General features: G+C 49.1%; 1 protein-coding gene across 3 annotated transcripts in view; it reads left to right on the top strand.

The window, feature by feature from the left end:
* The window catches only part of PHF12 (PHD finger protein 12), a 31,120-nt gene extending 6,365 nt beyond the window's left edge, over window positions 1-24,755 (top strand). Inside the window, exons 1-14 of one of the 3 annotated variants that reach the window (XM_084493233.1) lie at window positions 2,285-2,571; window positions 8,366-8,438; window positions 9,978-10,365; window positions 10,900-11,020; window positions 12,175-12,307; window positions 13,004-13,168; window positions 13,839-14,000; window positions 15,050-15,866; window positions 17,789-17,911; window positions 19,235-19,378; window positions 20,913-21,011; window positions 21,536-21,618; window positions 23,170-23,308; window positions 23,574-24,755. In XM_084493233.1, coding sequence (XP_084349359.1) covers window positions 8,388-8,438; window positions 9,978-10,365; window positions 10,900-11,020; window positions 12,175-12,307; window positions 13,004-13,168; window positions 13,839-14,000; window positions 15,050-15,866; window positions 17,789-17,911; window positions 19,235-19,378; window positions 20,913-21,011; window positions 21,536-21,618; window positions 23,170-23,308; window positions 23,574-23,908 — 2,760 coding nt within the window. In that variant the 5' untranslated portion in view covers window positions 2,285-2,571; window positions 8,366-8,387 and the 3' untranslated portion in view covers window positions 23,909-24,755. Of the gene's footprint in view, window positions 1-2,284; window positions 2,572-8,365; window positions 8,439-9,977; window positions 10,366-10,899; window positions 11,021-12,174; window positions 12,308-13,003; window positions 13,169-13,838; window positions 14,001-15,049; window positions 15,867-17,788; window positions 17,912-19,234; window positions 19,379-20,912; window positions 21,012-21,535; window positions 21,619-23,169; window positions 23,309-23,573 lie in introns of those variants that run through there. The other 2 variants (XM_084493231.1, XM_084493232.1) reach the window with 2 other exon arrangements.
* Window positions 24,756-24,758: the final 3 nt, after the last annotated feature.

Below are 24,758 nucleotides of genomic sequence, written 5' to 3'. Positions count from 1 at the left end.
CGGCTTCGCTTAGGCTTTGTCTGCAGGCAGCTCGTGTACAGACCAGCCCCGTGGCAAACATCCGGCCTGATCCTGTAAAAGGGCACGGCGTGAGGCTGTTAATAAGGAAAGTTCTCGGCGGTTTCATCCCTTTGCTTGGGGAGGTGCCAGCTTCACCGTGACTGGGACTGGCGGAGCTGAGAACTCCTTCGGTGCTGTCCTGGAGCTGAGTTTTGATCCTGACGAAGTTCCCTCGGATGAAGTGGCCTCGGTAGCTGCTCCGGAGCTGGTCTTTCCTGGTACGTGGGACCTGCAGGCATGACTCACGGGAGCGTTTCAAAACGTGGAAAGGTCTTCCCGGAGGAATTCCATCTCCTCCAGGCATTTGCAAAGGAAATTCTTAATTGGATTAGATTCAGAATACTAATCTGCTAATGACTGTTTGTTATGGAGATCTTAGCGCTATCTTGTAAATATATTCACCTTCATTCAGCCTGCCTGGTGCCTGCTCGTTGCACGCAAGCTCGGTCGTGCAGCTGCCTGCAGATCTTCAAGCTGGGGATGGGAGAAGGACCACCGTGTGAGCGCACCAAGTGGTGTGATGCTCTGATTATCCTCCCCTCTCTCCATTTCCCGAAGTTGCTTTAGGTGGGGATAGCAAATGGGGAGCGTGTCTGACCTCCTGCTGTGCTTCTGGTAGGGCTGGTGTGTGGGAGTGCTCCCGTGCTGTTGTCAGCTACCGATTTTTAACCACAAACTTTGTATTTTTAGGAAGAGAAAGGGTCAGATATGCATTTTGCCCCCTGAAAGTGACCTTTTTGACTTGGTTTGCACTTGCTGTTGTGGTGGTGGTGTAAAAAAACCCCTGTGTGTAGTGCAAGTGGGTGTTAAACTGTCTTTCTTTCTGGACTGACTCGGTGGTTTGTGAGGCTCCTGAGCTTGTCCTGTGCTCTGGAGCCCCTGTGAGCAGCAAGCGGCAGGAATCTGCTGCAAAGAAAGCAAGCAGCTCCTCGCAGAGCAGGAAAGAGGTGTGTATCTTCCTGAAAGCAGGCGTTGCAAAGCCTGAACGTTCAGGGAACGCTGCCTGTTGCAATATAAATCACATGTGAGAATGGCTCAGCTACCTGTTTTTTTTTTTTTTGTTTTGTTTTGTTTTTTAAACCAGTCAGGAAGTGAGCTCGGAGTTCTGAAAATGCTAACGTATCTCAGAACATAATATGGCTTTGTTCTGGGAGTACGAAGTGCTGGATCCGAAAGGAGTGAGTGTAAGCAAAAAGCCGCTTGCCACGTCGAGTTACTGGCTAAACTTGGGATTTTACGACGCAGTCAGATGGTCGGAGCCGGCTTTTCCTTACACTGCCTGCAGCTCCACGGCACGCTAGATGTCTGCCCAGCTTCTCCCAGGAGTGCTGCGGGGCCTGGTGTCTGTAAGCTGTGTAACAACAGTGCTGCACCTTCTCTTTAATGAAGCACTGGTGGTAATGCGATCACGTTTTCGTTTAGGGTACGGAGTAAACGCTTCCCGTAGTCAGAAAAGAGGAAGGAAAAACCCTCTAAATTGTCCTTCCAGCATCAAATCTCGAGTACAAAAAGCCTCTGAGCTGGCTGGGGGAAATGGAGGGCCTGAACCCAACTCTAACCCGTTTCTGCTGACGTCTGCTCTGCACGAGTCACTTGAAGTAAACTAGATGGAGCTGGAGATTACTGCCTTTGAACCCCACAGAAAGCAGTGGCCTGAGGATGCAATTTGGCAGGCTGAAAACCCCATGCTGAATTTCTGGCAAGCGGCAGTGATTGGTGTGAAACACCTGCCTGTACAGCCTCTGACTTGGGGCAGGGCGTCATGTGAACCTCCCGGTGATCTCAGTCTAGAATAGCAACGGGAGCAGGATATGAAGGTGATCGGGAAAAGGCAGAAAAGGATTTATACCCCGGCGTAAGGTCGCTTTTTGGGTTGTGCTTTCTTCTTTTGGTTGGGGTTGGGGGGCTGTTTTTCTTGCTCTTCATTTCCCTCTCCTCCCCGGTGTTCTCGGGAAAACCTAGCCCCCGTGTCGGTGTCAGAATTGTGCTGCACTTGGCCGTGTGACAGCAAATTCGTATCCTTGCTTTTATGGGCCTGCGTTTCAGCCTCTTCTGATGTTCTGCTTTCCCTGTGTTTGGTCTCCCTTTGCCACCTTATTGCTTCCGTCCTTTCAGCCCCGTCTCCTTTGAACACATTCAGTATCGCGAGGGCTGAATGTGCTCACCTTTCAGAAACCTCTCCAACCTGTTTTGATTTTTTTTTTTAATTTTTTTTTCCCCAGAGCTGTCTCTTCATTTATTGTTCTTTAGAGACACGATCGGGTGAACCGATTCTCGCTAGAGCTGTGTTGTTCCTCAGCCCTCTTTCTTCTCCCCGTTGCTGCCCTATGTGTCAGCCAGCTTTGAGGAGATGACTTCTAATCTGTTAAGAAGATGGTGCTATAAAGATCCGAACACTTAATGATGGATCTGGCCATTGAATTCGGGCTATTGTTACCATTGTCTGCGGTGCAGGCGTAAGGAGTGATGTGCAGGAAAGAAATGGGATGTGCAAAACGTCTGAATTTCAGGGTATGACCCAAATTTTCCAAAGTCAACAAGTCTTCCTCTTGACTTCTCTGATTTCTGGTTATAAATACAAAGCCAGACAGTTGCTAGCAAGTATGTCCCAAATATCAGAGCTCAAAACCAACCAAACTAAATTAAAACCAAAAAAAGTACTTAGAGGGTACACGTGACAATATACATACATTTTCATTCATATCTACTTGCACAGATATGTGCTTATTTTTATATATGGAAATCAAACACCTGAAATTAAGGGGAAAAGTGCTTTTATTTTTTATTTTTCCTCAGCTGTTAATGAGGATAATAACTAATGGGTTGTCTGGGGAATGCTCTCTAGGCCAGGTTCTTCCTATGAATAGAAGGAACCCGTGGCATCAGGCGGTCACAGTTTTCATGCAGCCTAACCAATCTGTTGGAAGCTCCCGATTTCAGGCCCAAGACAAAAAAGTTGGACATCTTTGTGTTGGAGAGAACTTTACTGATTTTCTGAGAGCCTAAGGGGTGCCCATGTGCACACGGAGGGGCAGGAGCACTGGTGATGAAGAGGAGGAGAGGTGAAGTAAGACAGGTAATGCAGGCTTCCACGAGGTGATACTTGGTGCTCTTCACAGCATCAGGCTGGCAGGAGTGGTGTAAGGAAGGATGCAAGAAGCACGCAGCGAATGACACTTTGGGACGTTGCATCCCTGGCAGTATTAATGCCCTAGGCTCTTAGGGTTCAAGTCTTGCTCTGTTTTTGTCCTGGCATGTGGACAGATTGTTAGGGTACCTTCATCTTCCCTTGCATGCATCGTTTCTCCCAGTGTGGCCCTATAACAGTATAATTTGTGACATGTGAAATGGTCACTTCTGTCCTCATCCTTGCTTAGTGGCAGCCAAAATAATCGTGTACGGACCTGTCCAGTGATGCCCAGCTCTCCTTGCTGATGTACACAGCTCTCCTTGCTTTTTCTATACGTGCTCAATACTTTCACCTCGATGTAAACAAACGTAGGCTGGCTGCCATTAAGCTTTTTTCCCACTCATTCCCCTAGGGGAAGGGAATCTGTACCACAGATACAGAAGTACAGCAGCTGATGCTCTGCAGTTCATGTGAATTGCACTGCTGGCCTTAAGCAGGTATAACGTATACAATATGTGAGCCTATTCGAGATCAGAAAGTTCCTAAAACTCTGCTGGTTGTAACACGATGGGGTCACGCTCAGAGGTCTGCGAGGAACAGAAATTGTGCTGAGCTTGTCTGAAGTCTGGTGGTCTCTGCTTCGGTGCTTGAGAAATCCGTGTGTTCATCAGGAGGATTTTCTTGTGCTCCTGAGCGTCAGGACTTTGTTCCTCTTAAGGAGCAGATGGAGTTTGAAGAACTTTTTGTAGACCTCTGCTGATTAGACGCTGCCGGCATGGAAAGCTGACAGTATTCCCAGTAATTATCTTAAGGTAATGAAGCCTCACTTCTTTCTTCACGGAAAATAGTAAACTCCTCTTTGATCCAGGACTCGCAGTAGGAAAGTAAGGGAGCTGCAGCAGGGAACCTACACCAAGCTGCAGCTGCTGCCTCGTTCTGTGGGGTTTTATGGGTTCGGCTGGGGCTGCAAGCGCTGCATCCCAGGTGTCCTCCTGCAGGGTTTGGGAGCAGCTGTGAGCAGAAACGTGTAACTTGGGCTCAGCAAAACCGCTCCAGAGGCCTGAATGTGTCAGTGATGCAACCTTCTCTGTTTCTCAATGGGGCGCTTGTAATGCGCGGGCAGCGTGGTTGGTTTCCTGGTTTGTTTTAGCTCGGGCTGCCATTGAGGCCCTGCCGTAGGAAGCCAGGGAGCCTTGTTCTTTATGAAGCCGGTAGAGCAGCTGTACCTCTATCCATCATCAGGATAAATAGGAGCCCGATAGAAGAGCCGAACGCTTCTTCCTCTGCTTTACTGGCAGCCGTAACCGGCGTCCTTCATCACGAGCCTGTCACTGAGCCTTGCTAAGGTAAAGGGAAGTTTTCTGAGGACACAAAACTCAGAAATCTTACCTAGATTTTTTTTCACAGGGTTACTAGTTTCCACCGCACAGCAAAAATATTAAGCCCAGTTGCTGAAAACAACTAAAATCAAAGGCAAGTCGTTGCAGAAAGCTCCTCCAGACACCGTGGTGTTTTCCTGACACCTTTACCCCAGCCTGAGAGCAGCAGCCTGCAGCCTGGTGGGTCTGGGGCATGCGCTCCGCGGCCTCGACATGCTTCTGACGTGAGATGGCCACCAGGCACGCCGTGTGTAAATAACCACGGGTCTGCCTGTAACGCTCCCTCTGAGAGCCGTGGCCCGGCTTGCATTGAGAAAGGTGCCGTTCTTTGAGCGTGTTTACTTATTTATTGAGGTCAGCAAAGTGAAGAGTAATTATGGGATTTAGACGAACATCAGGCAGCTGATGTATGAGAGCTCCAGAGTGTGAAATTGAAAAGCTGAGTGGCTTCGTGCTATTGTTTGCTTGATTAAAAACTCCGAACACACAGATGACTCTTGGAGATTTTTGATTTCATCATAGCTATTTAAATTTTATTTAAGTGGGGCTCTGCATAATGCTGAGACCATGGGAGCTAGTCCAAAAGTTTGCAAAAGCAAGTTGTGAAAACATAAATCTGGTGAATTTCAAGAGATGCTACTTGGCTATTTCAAAAAAAAAAAAAAAAAAAGCTATTAGACTAGTATTATAAATAATAAATAAATAAAGCAATTTGGTGTAGTGGCTTTTGAATAGGCAGTGATGAACATGTGTAATTTTCAGAGTTGTTCTTCCAGGTGTTTGTGTGGATATTAACCTTAAAAGTCAGACTCCGTTTTTTTCGGATCTGTCTTAAATTCAGAAATGTGTTTGTCTGAGCACATTTGATTCAGGTCAGACCAAACCCTGCAGGTTAAATAGCCCCGGCCATCGCTCCTGCCTGTGATGACAAAAGGGGGGGACCTTTCCGAAGTGAATGTTTGCCAAAATTTTGCAGAGCAGCACAATGGAGTGGTGTGTGGTTCAAAGGAGATGTGCTGGAAGTGAGGATAAAGTTGGTGCTGTGCAGCTACAGGTCATGTTGGCAGCAAACACTGGCGGCTGGAGATCTGCATGCTAATGAACGTATGAAAGATAGGGAGAAAGCGGCCGTGGTGTTCCTGCCAAAGTGCTAATTCTTACCTTGGTTATGAAGATCAAGCGCCTTGGTCGGATTTAAAAATGAGTTTCTCTTATGCTTACAGTAAAAGGTTGAAGAATGCGGTCATAACTAGTCAATTAAAATAGCATTCTTTAGCACTTCCTTGGCTTTATGTGAAGACCCAGGAAATGCTCTTTCCGTGCGAAGAGGCCAGCAGTCCAGGAACAGCATTCATCAGTCTTTGTTAGTGCAGCGAGCTGCCTTGATGAACAGTTCATTAACCAGGAGAAGCAGAATCAGTCTTTTAATACACTTGCTGGAGCAGTTAGGCCTTGACAGCAAGCAAAAAAAAAAAAAAAACACCTCAGGAGGCTAGTCTGAGAGCCAAAACCTCGCTGCTGCTCTGAGGCTCATCTTTTCCCCTCCTTCCCAGGCCTTTTGGGAAGAAGCATTCCTGTAAATCCTGGGTGAGCCGTCCCGTAAGGGCACTGTGTACACAGGGCTGCCCTAGCAGATAGTTCAAACATGAAAAAACCCACGACCATAACGCCACACGCCTTTACCACGGAGCCCGTTCTGACTCTTCCAGCCACCTCTCAGGATTCCTGGCGGTATTAATTGTTTCATTGTGAGGCACGTCAGACGAAGGCAAGCAGGTAAAACAGATGCCCCCAGGCACCTGGCAGCGCGTGGACGCCTGGCAGGCCGCGCGTGCGTTGGGATGGGGCAGACGTGTTCCCAGGAGTTGAGGCACGCTCGGCGGCGGCTTCAGAGGGCTCAGATCCACCGCGAACAAGTCAAAGGCTGTGGGTTTTTTCCTCCACGAGTCAAAGGCTGTGGGTTTTTTGTTTTTTTTTCCTCCCCGGGGTGCTGGGAGGGGAGGCGGAGGTGGGCTGGGCGATGTGTGCTGACTGTGGCTGCGGACCTACAAACCCTGCTGGCAGCAGGGGTAAAAGCTGAGCTGTTTCAGGGCCGAGCCTGGATTCACAGGGCAGCGAGCACATGGGGATCGTTCATTCCTTTCCCCTCCTTCCACCCCCTTTCCACGCTTCTGTCAGCAGGAGATTAGCGTGGGCCGGGGAGGGGGGAGTCGCCGCTTCAGCCAAACACCTGAGGCTTGGTGTAAAGCAGGCGGTGGCTGAGGCTTTGGTGCTGTCATCTAGAGCCCGATCTCTTGTTCATCCCGGCCCTTCAGGAAATGAGAAACAGAAGCTGCAGGTACGTCTCTGTGCACGGGCAGAGCGCGGCGTTTCTGGAGCCGCCTGCAACGCTGAGGCCTCCGAAACCCTGCGCTGCTCCTCAAAATGGCTGCCAGATGTCTTGGCTCTACTGAATTCCCCGGGGCCTGACACCAGAAACGCCGCGGCTCATACCGCTTTGGTTCTCGCTCTGTTCTTGCTTGGTCACCCAGGCAAAGTGTGTCTCAAGGTTGAGCATGGCCCTTGTTGGCTGTGGCACCTGAGGCGGCTTTGTGGGACCGACAGCACACGCATGGGGCAAGGCTTGCCAGGGCTGTGCCTGAACAAAGGAAACGCGTTTGTTTTTATAGCTCAAGCGTGGGAGCCCGGCCTGGGACCCTGTGTGACTTCAGTCTGCTAGGAACAAGTCTTCTGGAGCAGGCTGGCTGCCCACACGGCTTCCTGGGCAAGGCCTTGCGAGCTCCTCGCTGGTGCGGCCCCGCAGCGGTCATCTTGTAACCCTGCCATAGCCGAGGTGATGCTGGCGTGGGTGAAGGAGCCTCCACGTCCTTCTGGTGGTGCTGCATCCGCTGAGCACGCAGCACAGGCCTTGCGTTGTGGAGTTCCTGTGTAATTATCTCCAGCATCGATAGGCAGGACTCTTTCAAGCAGATCTTGAAGCCGTGCTGCGTGGTAACTAGCTGTTTATCTGACAGCGTGGATGTTTTTCCTGCGAGAGTCAGCAGTTTGCTGAAATAACAAAACTTAATGATAAAGAGGTGTTGGAAAGTACTCGAGCTAGTAGTAGGATTTGTAAGGGAAGCGTATCGTCTAACATATGCTGCTCTGCCTTTCACCGAGGAAAAAACGTTTCTCAAAATAGTCTTCCTTGCTCCTTCATCTAATTTACTTGGGTTTATTTCTAGAATCAAAATGAGAATGTCATTTTGATGTGATACAGCCTTTATAGTAAGTGCAAATCCATATGAGTAGGATGCATCTTGTGCTTCGTAGCCAAGGCAAGCTGTACATGGTGACACTTCTAAGAGTATTTGGGTTGCCTTAAGATAGGAGGTGGTTTCCACCATGAAGTTAGTGTGCCCAGGGATGGAGTACATGAGAAGCAGTGGGTAGGCTTCATGGCAGCTCGTTCAGTTGCATTCGCACTGCAAATTCAAGGGCTAGAAATGCCTCACTATATGAATGCTTGCTGCACAGTAATCTCTGTAGTGTTACATCAAGTAATCAAGTTATTTAAGGTGGATTGAGCGTCAGGGGAAGGTATACTTATGGCACGCAAATGAATTGTCCATTTATCTTTGCTGTTCAATTCTAAGACTGTCCTCTTAAAAACATGGAGCATGCTGCATCGTGGAGATGAGACGGGTGTCATGGAAGACTTAACGTCACTGGTGACAGAGCTGCCCTGACTTGGGCTACGTGTAAATGAGATGTTCCAGAAATAACAGTAAAGCTTTGCTTTTTATTTCTCTTCTAGCAACCCTCCGCTCAGTGAGGAAATGCTGCCTCCAGGGGAGTGGATGTGTCACCGCTGCACTGTGCGCCGAAAGGTAAAGTCTCTTGTAACAACCGTGCTCCCTGCCCTTCCGACTGTCTATCTGAAATGTGAACCCTTTATTTTAAAATTTCCTCTCCCCTTAATGTGAACGTACACACCACCAGAATTGCTCTTTGTGGTTAGGGTCGTAAAGGGGGCTTTGTTAGGAACAGGCTGCAAGAAAGCCGAAGTGTCTTGATGAGATTGTCCTGGTATTTTTTAATGTTGCTACTAAGAACCACAGAACTGAAGTGCCTGCTATTTTTGTGTCAAGCTGTGCCTTTTAACCTGCTTTCCTTTTCTCCCATTCTGGAAGGGAGGGAGAACTGAGGCACAGAGGGAAGGGCTCTCATGCTGGAGGAGGTGAGCTGTGTTCAGGTCAAACAGGTGGCCTGATAATGTAGCTTTGGCATCAGGGCTGTGATTCTGGTTAATGTGCGTTTTTTAGGAGTGTGACTTCACAGCAGTTGCACATCAGCAGAGGGTGAAATCACAGTGAGTTGTGATTTCCTGGGCTGTTGAACAGGATGGGGAGGAGATGACTGGGCAAGATTGTGGCTTGTCTTATTTTCCTTGATACTCTTTCTCCAGGAAGCTGTCTTGCACAATGTAAACATCTTACTGCTGTGAGTACGTAAGACTGCGTACCAGAGGATTTAGAAACTGTACCAACCAACTAGTAACTGTTCCCTTAAAGTGACACCCAGAACAGATTTGAAGAAAACTCTGTACTCAGTCTTTTGTTCCCGAAGCTATTTCCTTGTTCTGTTTCCAGGGTACTGTTCAGTCATCTGCTAACAGCACAGAGGAGGGTCACAAATTTAAAAACAAATAAACACCACAACACCAACGAAAAGAATTCTCTATTAAAAATTGTCTGATAACACTTCTCTCCTTTTACAGACCATTTCATAGTGATCTTGTAGATTGGTGACGCTGGCACTGGAGCAGTTCAGCTGCCGCTACCAGGCCATGCAGCTGCCCCCTTCTCTTGCAAAAATGGATCCCTCAGTGATTGCCATGTATTGTTTTCCTCTGCTGCAGTCCTCTCTGCCCACCTTGTTCAAGAGTCCTGGTGTCAAGAGATAGTGTGCTGGTTTTACGTTGTGCTTGTGTTCTCAAGCTCCTTGTTCTGTAATGGGTTCAGATGCACTGCCAGGGTTAATAGACTGTGTCGACAATGAGTGGTCTACCATGGAGTTTCTCAGTGTTGGCTAGCAAAGTAAACAGAGTTGTCTGATCTGTCAAGTGTTTAGGACTAGAAGCTGTGAAACATTGTCCTGATGTGGACTCAAATACGGCTGTCCTGAAAGGAGAGACATGCTAATTTTCCTCCCTGTGCTTGGTTCCCTTCAGCTGGTTTGTCATCTGTGTGTTAGCTGCAAGCAAATTGGTTTTGCTAGGTCAAGGCTTTATGGTGACTTCACGGGGGAAGTCGTAGTAAGTGGCTGAAGCCTTTTCAGATGCTGTTTGTCTTCGATTGCTTATTTGTCAAGGTTGATGTGCTTTGTCTGTGGCCTCCATGATAAGCCTGCCTATTCATGTCGTGCAGAAGCGAGAACAGAAGAAAGAGCTGGGGCAGGTAAATGGATTGGTGGACAAATCTGGGAAAAGGACCACCTCCCCAACCAGTGACGCAGACCTCTTGGACAGGTCTAGCAGCAGCATCAGGGCTAATGCGCATGCCAGGATCTTGGAAAGGAGAGCGAGCCGGCCTGGCACTCCCACATCCAATGCCAGCACCGAGACCCCCAACTCGGAGCAGAATGATGTCGATGAGGACATAATTGACGTGGATGATGACTCTGCCATTGCAGAAATGGACTGTGGGCAGCCCCAGCTGAAGCGACCCTTTGAGCTTCTTATTGCTGCTGCCATGGAAAGGAACCCAACGCAGTTCCAGTTGCCGAATGAACTGACCTGCACCACAGCACTTCCAGGTGAGCATTGGTAAAGGTGTCTGCAGTTGCATCCTGCTGCCAAATTGCCTTTTCTCCCCTCTTTGCTCCTTGGTAGCTGTGGTTTTGGTGATGCTGTCTGGTGAAAATAGAGTGCAGAAGTGCCCCTGGTCCTCATACAACAGCAGGCGGCCTCTTGGCTTCCCCAGTGGGAATGCTGCTGGGAGCTCCACCTCCTTGAAATAGATGTTTTCTGTATTCGGCCTAGTCTAGATCATTGATCTGAAGAAAAAGTTTCCAGTTGTCCAAATACTTGATTTTGACTCTAGGTACAATAGCTTAGTCGAGTAACAGCGTAATTGTTTCAGTGACATCCTGTGCCTTAAGCTTAAAGTATGTCTGCCTTTAAAGCCCATTTCTGTCACTTGACTCTAGATTTAGTGGTTGATAAGGGCTCCTTAAGCAGTTCTTTCCTGCCTTTTCTGTTTGCCTCTGCCTGAGAAGATTATGTGTATCAGCCAGGAAGCGAATCTCTGCTATGTGGGTAACCCAAAGCCTTTTAAAATTTACTTTCAGGTACTAGCAAGAGGAGGAGAAAGGAAGAAACCACAGGAAAGAACGTCAAGAAAGCACAACACGAGTTAGACCACAATGGTTTGGTTCCCTTGCCGGTCAAAGTCTGCTTCACATGCAACAGGTACGTAACTCTTCCAGGGAAGCTCACTCTTCCAGGGAAGCCCGTTGGTGTAGCTGCACCCTTCACAGGAACAAAGTTCTTGATGAAAAAAGCAAACTATCTGTTACCTTTTCCATTCCCTGTCAGTTCTCGCTTTACAATCTGCTAAACAAATGGAGGAATAATTGTCCTTGCTAAATAACAAATGCTTAGTGACAAGTATAGGTGTGGCTTCTGCAGTCCTGCATGGCTGTAAAGGTTTTAAAGTGTAGCCTGAAAAGAGCGAGCTATATTGCCTTCAGTGTTTTTCTACAAGGAAGACTTCTAGTGATGGTTGTTTAGACAACGGAGATGTTTGTTTATGGTTTGTGAAGGAGATATGTGAGGAGGTGACCTTTAGGAAATAGAAATCTACAGAGAGATACAAGCCCAAGGCAAACAGGAGTATTGTGCTGAAATAGTAAATCTTAGAACTAGTATAAAATACTGCTGTGCTCTTTTATAACTGCAGAAATAAAAGCACCGATAAATCCTGGCTCAAAATGTCAGCAGAACCAAAAAACTTTATTTCAGGAACCCAGTCAGGGTGAGTTTCTGGAATGAAGCTGGAGACTCAGGTGGGCTTTTGTGGGGAACGGCTGATGGCTTTGTCATAGAGTTGACTGCTTAGAGAACCCAGAGCAGTGGGGGTGGTAGCTTTCTGGAGTTCGAGGTGTGTTCTGAGAACATCTCAGGCTTATTGAAGTAAATGTCCCAGCTTCAAACAAGATTGGTCTGAGGAAAATTGTGACAATCTGAGATTTCCTTTGGATCTCTGGATTTTGCTCTAAATGAAGCCATTCAGAACTAATGCACAAGGTCAACTTGAGAAGTCTCTTACGTGACTCGGACAGGTTCTTGCAGCTTTCCAGTAATGGGATCTCCTCCTGCCAAAGGACTTCTGTTGAACCAAGGAACCCTTGTATATGGCCAGGTCCTTTTGCCCTGAGTGGGCCTTGCAGAAGGTCCATATAGATCGAGTTACTTGCATCTAAAATTAGGCTTCAGATTTGTAACACGGCGTTAGGGGAGTTGGTGGGGAAAGATAAGCCGAAGTGGCCAGCCAAGCCTGCCTGCACGTTCAGTTAATGCTCTGCTTTCTGCATGGGAAATAAGATATGGCTCTCTCTTTGCAGGAGTTGCAGAGTGGCACCTCTCATTCAGTGTGATTATTGCCCACTCCTGTTCCACATGGATTGTCTGGAGCCACCTCTTACTGCCATGCCTCTGGGTAGATGGATGTGCCCAAATCACATAGAGCACGTGGTGGTAAGCAGGACTATGATTGCAGTATGGTAACCGGATGCTGGAGTGGAACCTGGCAGGTCCATTAAAGGACAAAGTACAACAAATGTAAAACAGCTTCCGAGCTCTTATTGCTCCCTGTAACGCTTGTAAAGCTCCTGCTGCAAGCAACACGCTCTCCAAAGGAATATGATGCTGCTCGCTGCAATAAAATATAAGGATGGGGGAACTCCTTCCCGTAACTGAAGCTGACAGCTCAGATTGTGACTCACTGGCAGCTTGTCTAGTTTTCAGACTGGACTTCTTAAGATCTAGATGAGCTTCCAGAACTGTGATACAAAGCAGCACAGTGCTACAAATAGGGGAAGTAATTCTTTGCATGCTTAACCCAAAAAGCGTTCATTCCAAGCGGGAGCTTTCATTTGTGGAAGAGCATTGTACTTGAGACTAAATACTCAGGAAACAGGGGGCTGGAACAAAGGGCTTGTGCCCAGAGAAACTGCTTCTGAGAGCATTGATGCTACTTCGGAGGCCTCTAAGTGCTTTTGTATTCACCTCCAGCAATGTGCCCTTTAACAGAAAGGGTTAGTGCCGCAGGAAGCGAATAGTCTAAAGCTGAGCTGATGCTGTACTGCCAGTGCTACGAGGCGTTATGAGAGTCTTAGGGTGCCTTAGTGACCTGCAGATCCCTAACTTCTGTGGCATTATCTGATCACCCAGCTGAACCAGAAGAACTTGACCCTGAGTAATCGGTGCCGAGTATTTGACCGGTTCCAGGATACCATATCTCAGCATGTTGTCAAAGTGGATTTCTTAAACCGAATCCATAAGAAACATCCTCCGAATCGCAGAGTTCTTCAGTCAGTGAAGAGAAAGGGTTTGAAGGTGAGTGTCAACAAGTAGGTACTGGCAGAATTCCCCACGCGCGTGCTTTAGTTTGGAAGGGAATCCGGCGCGCCCCATAGGGATCGCCTTGTCGGGGCAGGAGGAAGAAGGTGGGGTCTGAATAAACGTGTGGTGAGAGGTCTGGAAGTCGGCAGTCAGAGCAGTTTTCACTACGTGTAGGATTTAAGAAGCTCGTTTTCCAGCAACCATAACACTCAGCTCTTAGAAGCAAGCCTGTAAATCTGACACAGGCACGAGAAGTACAACACAAACCCATTGAAGGTGGCACTAGAGGCAGAATCTGGGCTGCTGCGTGTTCCCTGTTAAACCACAAAAAGCATTTTCTGCCAGAATGCCTGAAAAATGCCATATAGGTATTTTAAACGTTTCCCTTCTTACCTCGCCTTTTCTTTGCGTGACTTTTTTTTATGCTGGAGCCACCACGTTACGCTGAAGTCATGCCTGACCTAAGGGAATGAAACCTATTAATTTCAGCATAGTTGCATTAAATTAAAGTACTCGGCACTTGAAACTTCTAATGTATTGTCTGCAGGGTTCCTCTGGGTCAGAAAGCAGCAAACACAAGGCACAGTGCTGGTTAGGCACTTCATTTAACCAGTCATTCTTGAGTAATTGTTCTCATGTGTCATCTTCTTTCTCCACAATGTAGGTTCCTGATGCTATAAAGTCCCAATACCGGCTTCCGCCCCCGTTACTTGCGCCTGCAGCAATTAGAGACGGCGAGCTGATCTGTAACGGGATCCCCGAGGAACCCTTGCAGAAGCACCTTTTGAACACTGAGCACTTAGCCAGCCAGACAGAACAACAGGAGGTAAATGAAGTCAAAATGCTTGGACTCTGTAGTCGCTTCGGTACGACGGTCCTCTTCCATTTCAGTCGTGATCAGAGCAGTTGTCTAGGAAACCGGTCTCAAAATCGTGCGTCTGAAGGTGATAGCTCGTCTTGGTTCTGACACTTTTGCCCATTAAAACTTCATTTCGGCTTTGCAGCTGAAATGTAAAGCTCCTCGTTTGACACTTCAGGAAAGTGGTGAGAGAGTCGCCTGGTCTGAACGGCGGAGTTGAGGGCTTTCTGTCTAGATGTCAGTTTTATTTCCTGGCTGAGGGGAAATACTTTCCCCTTTGATTATGTAAGGCTGCTCTCTGACACGTTTGTGTGTTAACGTCACATTTCTGGGCTGCTTTTTATTGCCGATAGCCTTAGATTTTCAAATCAAGGTCAAGTGAGTGTTCAAGTCTTGCATGAAATTTCTTGCTGGATTCAGCAAGGCGAAGGCACGTTGCTTTGCCATCGGTGCCGTGGTCTGATTCCTGTTAGCTCGGGCTGGGTTCTTATATATGGTATGGGCATGTTCACCGTGAAGCTTAAAAATTGAAGTTTTTTGGTCGTCTTCTACCTGGTGTAGAAGAAAAGGTGCTCTCCACCCCTGCAGGTGACTCCCAGTAACGTGAGGTAGATCAGCATTTCTTTCCAGCGTGAAACAGAGTAAGATAGAGAGTTTTCTTTGGAAAGAAGCCCGTGTCAGTGGAAAATACGTACATAACTAGCTGAAAAGTTTGCAGTGCTTTAAATGTGAAGTGAGGGGAGTGTCTGCTGCCTTCCCTCTCCTGTAATCTCAGCTCCTCGTTGTACTGTCCCCAGCACAGAGATAAACAGCACTTAATTTTGGACATGCACGTGTACATCTGAGCAAAGACTTCTCCTGGTGCTAGATGAGCACCAGAACAGATGCTGAGCGCTCTGCAGCAGTCGGGCAGCTGGATTTCTGCGGGCTGTGGGGGACGATGGGGTGGCTGAGGCTTGGAGCAGCGTCTGCTTGTAGAACTAACGTGCTTTTTCTTTTTTCTGTCTTCCTCCCAGTGGCTCTGTAGTGTTGTTGCGCTCCAGTGCAGCATATTGAAACATTTATCTGCTAAGCAGATGACTTCGCTTTGGGACTCTGAGCAAACAGAGAAGGCTGATATTAAGCCTGTTATCGTGGCAGACGGCGCACTCGCCAACCCTTACCAGGCAGCTGACAAGGCACCCACACCTTCCCTCTATTCCATGTCATCCTGCACCTCAGGGATTACCACTCAGAATTCCTTGAGCTCCTCGCAACCCCAGCAGACTTTGTCACAGGAAGAGGTCAACTGCAGCTCCTGTATAGACAAATCCAAGAAGGGGGCTTCTTGCGGGACTTCCAACGGGCCCACAGCCTCTGACGTGAAGGTCAACGGGCCTCATTTCTACGGCGTTTCGTCCGAACCTGCGGCACAGTTGACTGACTCCCAGAGGCTGATGGGGTCGGGTAACACAATCCCCGTTTTGTCGCACCGGCAAACGTGGCCCAGGCCCCTCACGCCCCCAGCGACGTGTGGGCTGCTGAATCACACGATCGGAACCGTCGTCAAAACGGAGAACGTCGCGGGACCCGTTTCTTGTGCACAAAGGGGTTCTGTGCCGGTCACGAGTATGCCTACTTCCATATCGAGCTCCTGTGCCAGCCTGGACACCACCAGCACTTTGCAAAGAAAGAATGTGCAGACGCAGATCGGACCGCCGCTGACAGCAGACCTGCGATCCGTGGGCTCCCCTCTGACTGCCACCAGGGCTCTCACCCCTCCCCAGGCTGCAGGAGATGGGATCTCAGCTGTCGGGTCCACAAACAGATTCTGTTCACCAGCACCACCTTCAGGTAAGGGCCCAAGGGCTGATCCTGGCCCCCAGGGCTGAGAAGGCGTTCAGCTAACCTCGAGGCTCTAGCAGCACGCCCTTGCTTAATGGGGAATTCGGCTTTCTGTAGAGAGCAGGGGGAAGTTTAGGTCTTCTGTGTCCTAGGTCCCTTCATGGGAGCCATGGGATGCAGGGAACTCCACCCTGAGAAGCAGGGTGATAGATCCAGTTGGTTCTGGAAAGCAGCAGTGGGTGTAAATCCTGCTCTCAACATCTCAACAGCTGGCTGCTCTAAAGGACTGGCTGGTTGCGAGGCAGGCCTTTCCCAGAACAGCTCTCCTGCACCTCTCATCTCTGTCCTGGTGATGGTTGCGTCCTCTGGTACGGAGGTATTAGAAATCTTCAGCTGCACAGCCTCGATGTTAGAGAAATGTGGGTTTGGGGCGTTGTGGTGTGCTCAGTGCCTGCCAGTCTGCTCACACAGGGCAGTCGCGGGCTGGATGTACTGCTTCTGCCCCGGGTTATGGCCCAAAATCTCACTGCTGAGATGCCTGCACCCATTCATCAGTATAAAACCATCAAGTCAAAGATGTTGGGAGGAGAGGGCGGGAGTAACAGCCCATAATTCGTAAATTTTGCTGGAATAAGCTTTCACTTGAAGCCTTCTCCTCCTCCCTTCGGCCCAGCAGCTCTAACCTCAAGCTGTTAGCCCCTTGTGCAGGCTGGGTTGGAAGCAGTGGCTGGAAAGCAAGCGCCAGAGCTGTCACTTCTCCTGCAGTCCTTGCTCAATGGCAGGCTTGGGTGGAGCAATCCAGGCAGCGCAGGCACCATCTTTTATTGTTCTTTACAAAAAAAAATTATTACAGGCAGCTTCTGGGTTTTATCTCGTGTTTGGAAGCAGTCCCCAGAGCACTTGGTCTCCTTCCTTATTGCCAAACAAACCGAGTTACCCCAGGGCTGCTAGTTGGTGCCCTGCTTAGACGTGCAAGGCTGGGGGGCCTTTAGGAGGAGGAAAGAAAAGGGGCTGTGCTGTAGGAAGCCTCTTCCTTGTGGCTTGGAAAGCACCGCAAACCAAGCCCTCCATCATTTTGCAGCTACTTAAGATGTTAAATTTCTCCTAGCGTGAAGTTTGAGTTCCACAAAATGCCCGTTAAACCATCATTTGGATGCAGTTTCTCTTGGGAAAGGCGTAAATGTGTTCAGATGGACTACATCTAACACCACACGTGTGTGCTTACATCTTAAATGGTGCTCTGCAGAGCGGGTGCAAACTGACAAAAATACAAATGATTTGTGACCGTTTTTTTCATAAGCTTCAGGCTTACCGTAGCTCTGAGCAGACCAGCTTGAGAAGAACTGGTATCGACCATGCCTTAAAGGGATTTTGCTTCCTGGCATTTGCCTCTTTGGGCTGCGCAGTCACTGCCGAGGCAGTGGGATTGTATTTGGTGGATAATAAATCCTGCCAACGACTGTCACATTCCTACCAGGCAGCACACTGCACCCCGCAGCCGATAATCATCCAGAAATCAAAAGGATGCAGCAGACGTGCTTTTTTTTCTGCATGTTCAGGCCTAGACCCAGCCACTTGGCAAAGGTTTAGCCAGCTCTTGGAGCTGCTGGGGGCTCGGTGCTCGTCTTCCCGGCCTCTGTAGCATGACATCGCTTGCAGCCTCTCATCGCTGCTCCTTCAGACGGGGGAGCAGAGCCTTAAATATTTAGGTGCAGAGCCCGAGAGCTGATCCTGAGTTCGAGGCACACGCTAATCCTTCTGCGAGGGGCCGAAAGCACTCGGCCTGTAACTCGGGCCTTTTTTCAAAGCGTGGCTCCGAGCAGAATTAATCATTCTGAGCAGCGTGGAAGCTGCGAGCAGCCCGAGGGGCTGGGTGCATGTCTGGCGAACGTCACAGTGACATATCTTCTCTGCACCATCTTTCTCTGTAGATGGTAAGGTCAGTCCCAGCACCTTATCCATAGGAAGCGCTTTAACTCTGCCCTCATCACTCACTTCAAACTCCGCAGCTATGCTGGACCTCAGCAGTTCCCTGAAAGCGTTTGTGGACGGCGGTGAGTATTTAGTTCGTTCTCAGTCTTCTGCTAGCCCTGCCTGTTTGCTTCCCGAGCGCCCAGGCTCTGCTTCAGGAGAAGCTCTGAGATGAAAGGGTTGCAGTCAGGTGAGGGAGGGGCTGGAAATGCCTTCCCTTAAATACCACACGCTTCCCTGCTTCCCTGCTCGGAGCGTTGCCAAGGCAGCGAGGCCAATGAAGTGTTCCTGCCTGAAGCTTTTCTGGGGAACAATCACGGTGCTGTTGCACGGGCTGCTTTCCAGGTGGGATCCGCGTGCAGAAACCTGCAGCCCTGCCGTGCCCTGGTGCTGCCTGCACCCCGCAGGGCTTCCCAACGTGCAGGAAGCCCACGGCTCCCCATCGTGCCATCGAGCGGTCACTCGGCTCGTGAGGCTTTACTGGCTCCGTTAATTTTCCGATTGATTTCTGCTTCTGTCAGTCTTCTCCTAGACTGGCATGATTTTTTTTTATTTTTTTTTATTCTCCTTTTGTTGCATTTGGCAAGAAATGCAGAGTCTTAGCAGAGCGACGTGAGGAGGAGGAGATTGCTACCCAGCACGGCAGGCTGTCGCCAGTGCCTGCTTCTGAACAAGAGCCTTTCTGGCGTGGTCACCCTCTTTTCTTGAGTGAGCCCCAACTGCTCCCCTCGGCCAGGCTGCCTCTCTGCTCTCGGGAAGGGCCCTCGTGGCTCTGCTTCTTCTGCCTGCTGTTTGACCTGCTGCTGACGTGGAGAAGAGGTCGGGCAGCCTGCTTTTGCTCCCAGAAGGCAGATCTCCGTGGGGCTTCGCGAACGGGATCACTCCGCAGCTATCAGCAGCAGATCTGCCTCAAAGCTGGTTGAAAATCTTGTCTGAATTACCTTGTTTTGGTTAATTGACCCTGCTCTGACAGCGCGTGACTCAAGAAGGAGCGTGTAGCTGCCCCAGAGTGGTTACTGCTTTCCTCTGCAGCACAGAGCCAGCCTTTCTGGCTAGGAAATGAAGGACCCAACCCGCTGCCAAAAGGGGCAACGTCCACCTCTGCAGACCTGTTGCTTCTGAGCTGAAACAGCAGATTTTCAGTTTATCAGACCTCGTTGCCCTGAACTTGTGCTTGCTGCCCGAACTGCAGCTTTCTAGCCGGAGCTGACGCTCTCCTCACGTGCTGCTCACGTGAGGTGTTGGTATGAAGCCTGACCGCCTGTACGTAACGTTCTTGTGTTGCAGGGTTTGGCAGTCTTTGCTGGAGAAGCAAATGGCACGCTGGAAAATGGGACGGTTAAATCCAGCTCAGATGGCACCCTGTCCGCGAATCACTTGACTAATTGCTTTTTGTTTGTTAACAGAGATTGAGATAAATATGCTGGATGAGCAGCTGATCAAGTTTCTGGCCTTGCAGAGAATACATCAGCTTTTCCCTTCCAAAGCTCAGTCTCTAGCAAGCGGTGTCAGTGCCCATCAGCAGTCTCCCGTGGCAAACCACGTCGAAGGTAAGAGCAGCCCTAGAGCAGTCGGTTTGGGCTGAGCCGTAGCTCTCTGGCATTCCCTTGCCTGTTGGTTGAACATCCTCACTCTTCTTTTGGTATCTGCCTGGTGCCACCTCTCAGGCTTCTTTCCTTGCATTTCCTGCTCTGGTTCCCCACTGGCCAGAAAATCCTACAGGTCCCTCTGTAATTATTTTTTTTTTCAAATTATAGCAATAAAAACAATCTCCATGGGCCTGAGTTTGGCATTGGCTTTGTTTATGGTCACTTGATTTATGTTATGAAGATTACCAACACCTAAATCTGCACGGGGATGATGTCTTCCTGTTCCTCTGCATGCAGTCAGGATTAATCTGCCCTCAAGCACTAACCGGACAGCCTTGGTGCAGGAGCAGTTGCCTGCTATGGGTTTTGGGGCTAAATACCCAAGATAAGATCTTGGAAAGCCTGCTAGTACCAGTAACCACCTTCTGAAACTCTGTGCCTGCCTGCTGTAGCATCGCAGCATTCACTAAACACTTTGTCAATCTTTTTGAGCCCTGCACCAGGCTGTGCTTGGAGCTGCTTTCCTGTGCTGCCCTGGGAATCCTTCAGCAGCCTCCCTCCCAAAAGGCAGCTTGGTGCTGTCTTAACCCCTGGCCCTTTCCGGGCAGGATGATGCATCCAGCTGACTGTTTAGCATTGCTGATGAAATAAAAATCAGATCTAAAACCTCTAGTGAGCCCTGTTGAGTCAGCAGAGCTGGACAGCTGAAAGGACTCTGCAGGGCAGCTGCACAGAGATGGGAGGCTGCGTGTTTCTGCTGTATTAAGCCCTGCACGTCCAACCCCACTGTTCTTGACACAGGTGACTCTGCAAACAATCTCTTGTAATCCTCATGTTCTGTTCTTTGATACCACGCTCCTGCTGCAAAACTACCACCCAGATGTGCTATCAGAAGAGGCTCTGCGTAAGGGGCTTATCTGCAAAAGGCAGCTGCCGAAATCCTGGCAGGCCTGTGGGGTCTGGAGTGTGATCTCTCTTCCACAGAAGATGATTTTCTGCCCAGTTCACTGGGGCGTGGGAGAAGGTGTGATTTGAACTTTGCTGCCAGGAGCTCTGGAGGCTCAGTCCTGGACCCTGCTCAATCCATGTGGTTTTCCTGCAGCTTCACTGGAAGCTGAATCTCAGCTGCTCAGTTGGTGACGTTCACCAATTATTATTTTTTTTTAAAGTGCTGCTTTTACAGCAAGAGGCAGGTCTTTGATTACCCAAACCGGGAGAGATTAAGAAAGAAGCTGGTGGCAGGAAGCTTGTGTTCTTCCCAGCACGGCTCCGTTGTGCTCACTCCACGATTGCGTGGCTTGTGTGGGTTACTGGGAAGAACAATTTTCCCTGGTGACAAAGATGTTTAATCCACACGCATTCCTAGAGGGTTGGGAAACCTTTAGGCCAAAGCTGCCTGTGTCCCTCTTAGGATCAGTGCTTTCTGGAGAGCCTGGCGTCAAGCAGCCTGTGTAGCTGATAAGATTGTTCAAGTCCTTTCTCTTTTATCTTGCAGCGCAAAGAAAGGAAGTGCAAGCCCGGGCTGTGTTCTATCCTCTGATGGGCTTGGGGGGTGCAGTCAATATGTGCTATCGAACCCTCTACATCGGGACAGGTGAGTGGCTTTTTCCCCAGCGTGACCTTTAAGATTCAGGGTGGTTCTTCCCAGCCCTCCCTGATTATTTGCCAAGCGGGCGTTGAAGAAAACAGACCCAAACTGACCCCTTTTGCTAACAAGAAGGGTGGAAATTCCTCATCCACTTGAATCTTCCACTTTTGTAACAGCAGGATGGCTCCTAGAGGTTAACTGCCTGATGGAGAGGAGAGTTAAGGGTTGCTTGTGGGTTTTATTTCTCTGCTTAGATTCTTTTGGCGCTCCAGAAAGGCCCAGCAACACCAAAATACTCTGCAGCCTTCCTGCCTCGTGCAGCCCCAACCCTCCCTTCCCCCACTGAAACTTTGTTTGTGGCTTATCGCAGCATTATTCATGCAGGCCTGGGAGTGCGGACAAAGGCAGTTGCTCCCCTGTTGTTTTGCTAATTGAAGTTTAATTCTGTCTGTTGTTCTCTGCTGCCTGACAGGTTTTTTTTCTTTTTTTCCCTGAAATAAACCCAGTATTTTTGTCCTCCCCATTGCCAGGAGCTGATATGGATGTGTGCCTTACAAGCTATGGTCACTGTAACTACGTGTCCGGCAAACATGCCTGCATATTCTACGATGAGGTGAGTGCCTGAGTCCTTTTTTTTTATTATTTTATTTTTTTTTATTTGGCATGCATGGCAGTGAGAGCTGGAGATGCAGGCAGCAGGTTGTCTTTGTGTGGTGCTCCTTTGTGGGCTACAAAGTAAGAGCCAGAGCTGTGAATGGTTTCACTCCAGTGAAGGCTGCGTCAGCATTTTCTGTCAAACCCCTTTTCTGAAGCACAGAGCTCTGCCAGCAGGATTTCTCTGAGCTAACTGCTCGTGGACAAAGACTGACCACAAGTAAGCACTGTCACCGCTGGCATCCAGGGGAAGAAGAAAAAAAAATCATGGAAATGGTTCGATACTTTTTGATGCAGCTGTGCTAATAAAAGCTAAGCTTTACTTGCCTACGTAGAACCTCGACGGGAACAAAACAGGGAGCTGCTTCATGCCTCTTATTTAACTAAAGTTTTAGTTAAGTAAACAGAGGTCTACGGTTGCCTCTTAACTACGGGCCAGAGATGAGTTTGTTCTTGAAGTGAACAGACTGGTCTGCCAATAAAAGTGCCACCGGAGATGTCTCTTAGCATGGCAACAGTTTTTGAAGCCAGGTAGTCTTTTCTGTCCCTATTTGTCAACCAGCTGCTGTGGAGGATCCAGGATTAACCCACAAACTGCTTTAGCTGCTCCTCAGGTGCACTACAAGCTCCAGAGCATGCGTGGTAATGGGATCCAGATCCTAAATCTGAGCCGAAGCATCTCCTCACAGCGGTCAATCCAAAGGAATCACTGAACTTGTTCTGTACTCTGGAGAGCTTGCCATGGTTGTGGTTGCTCTAAAAAGAGGCAGAGCTCCCCTGCTTAGCTCTGTCTACAGTTTCTGGCCTGGAGGTTTGCAGTCGAGCAGGTTACTTGAAAACTTGCTCCCCTGTGCATGGCAAGTTTTTGTAACTCGATTGAAGTTCGATAGCCCTGGCAGGACAAGCTCTTGCTGTCAGATGATTCCTCTGAGCTAACCTGGAATCTCTTCTACGCTGTCGACATCCTCTGCAGAGTTCAGTTGAGTGTTAGGCTGCTGGTGTCATGCTCTATGTCACGGTAATGTCTCCTGGCATTTCAGCCTTCGTGGAAGGTCTGTAAATCCAAGCCACCCTACCCCGTGTCTGCTGCTGCACACCGGTACCCCTCTGTTCATCTTGTGCCTGCTTCCCAAAGGCACAGGACTAAGCCACACTGGGCACAAACTTAGCCTGTTAAAACAGCGTGCTTGCTGTGCACTGATCAGCTGGAATCCATTTCCAAAAGATCTGTCGGTTCAAGTGCAGCAGGTAAAACCCACTCCTCTTCAAAGCTGCCCGGCCCTATTTGCCTGCTGGGAAGCATCCCGGGCAGCAGCTGGTTGGGAAGCCAGCTGTGCTGTGAGCCGTGTACCAGCTTGGGGGTGCTGCTCTCTGAAGTCAGAACTCAATTTAAGGGCTCCTATTTTACCATCAACAGCTGTAGGGAGGGAGGGGTTCGTGTTTCAGTCCTCCCGATGGGCAGAAGCCTTTCTGACCTGGTATCTTTATTCCTCCTCCTCCCTCGTTTCAGAATACGAAACATTACGAGCTGTTGAACTACAGTGAGCATGGGACGACCGTGGACAACGTCCTCTATTCGTGTGACTTCTCGGAGAAGATGGCGCCCACTCCTCCCAGCAGTATTGTTGCCAAAGTGCAGAGCGTGATAAGTGAGTGTGGAGACGGGGCCGGCCCCACGTGGGGGAGCTGCTGGAGGGGGGCAGGAGCGGGTGCACGTCGCTCCTCCTCGGGGCTGCTGCACCTCTCGGGGGTCTCTCCTTTCCTCTGCAGCCCTGGGGTCAGCCTCTTGCTGCTGAAATGCCTCACAGCTGCAGGGTTTTACTCCCGAGGCACCCCAGCAGCAGCCCCCGTTGATGAAAACAACCCCCCTGGCTCCGTCCAGCCTGTACCTGACGTCGCTTTTCCTTTTTCCAGAGCGCCATAAAAGCAGGAAGCAGGAAGAGGAGCCGCATGAAGAAGCCACTGTGATGAATTCGCAGGCACAAGGGCAGCATCGGAAACCCTGCAACTGCAAAGCCAGCAGCTCCAGCTTGATAGGGGGCAGCGGGGCCGGCTGGGAGGGCACGGCCCTGCTCCACCACGGCAGTTACATCAAGCTGGGCTGCCTGCAGTTTGTGTTCAGCATTACCGAATTTGCGACCAAACAGCCCAAGGGGGACACTGCCTTAGTACAAGACATGGACTTGGAGGAGAAGCTTTCTCTGAAACCCCACCAGGTGCCCGTGCTGCGGTCCAACTCTGTTCCCTAGGAATTGTAGGAAGAGAGCTTTGGAGCAAGGGGAACGCCCTCAGACTCTTGCAATGCAAAAATGTACAAACCGAGGTGGGATTTTCTATGTCAGCCCAGAGACTGTTCACACGCCGTTTGCATGAAATGAAGAACGTTTAACTTTTTTTAATTTTTCTTTTTTGCTCAAGTTTTAGGGGCATTTGCACATATATTTGTACTATACATTTCATTTTAAAAGGAAAAACTGCAGCGAGAGCAGGACGCGTCAGAGCGAGGGGCGACCGCTGTCTGACTCGAGGACTCTCTCTGACAGATAGTTCCCATGCAGTTGTAAAATAATCAGAAACTTGTTCTATTTTGTGCCAGTGACAATAGTTTTATATTAAAAGAGAAATACAGTTTTCATACAGCAAATCTATACAATATCATTGTTTTATTTAATGTAAAGAAGCGCTCTTCTTCCCACAGTTATTTTTTTCCCATCCCTCCCTGCTATGGTTGCACTACAAGTAGCTACTGTGTATTATGGGCAGTGAGAAATGAGTTCTTTTCCTGGTGTCCATCCTCTTTTTTTTTTTTTTTTTTTATTTCGAATAAGGAAAAGTGTTGGGATTCTGTGTAAATACATCAGTGATGGCATTTTCAATGTTTTAAAGCTGTGTACAGTGCTACATGTGGTATGACGTTCCTCAAATTGTCTTATTGTAGCAGCTCGTTTGTCGTAACCTGTCTGTCTCTTTTGTTTATAAGCCACCCCCCCCCGCCCCCCCCGCAGAACAGCTAGCTCCACTGTACATAGTAATTGTAACGTTTTAGACTTTACAGAAACTTTCCTGTATTCTGTATATAAAAACAAATACTTCACATCC

This window comes from Aythya ferina (genome assembly GCF_964211825.1).
Source record: "Aythya ferina genome assembly, chromosome: 19".
NCBI classification, from domain to species: Eukaryota; Metazoa; Chordata; class Aves; order Anseriformes; family Anatidae; genus Aythya; species Aythya ferina.
Note: the sequence above shows the minus strand (reverse complement) of the source record. Positions and strands in the feature narration are given on the sequence as shown.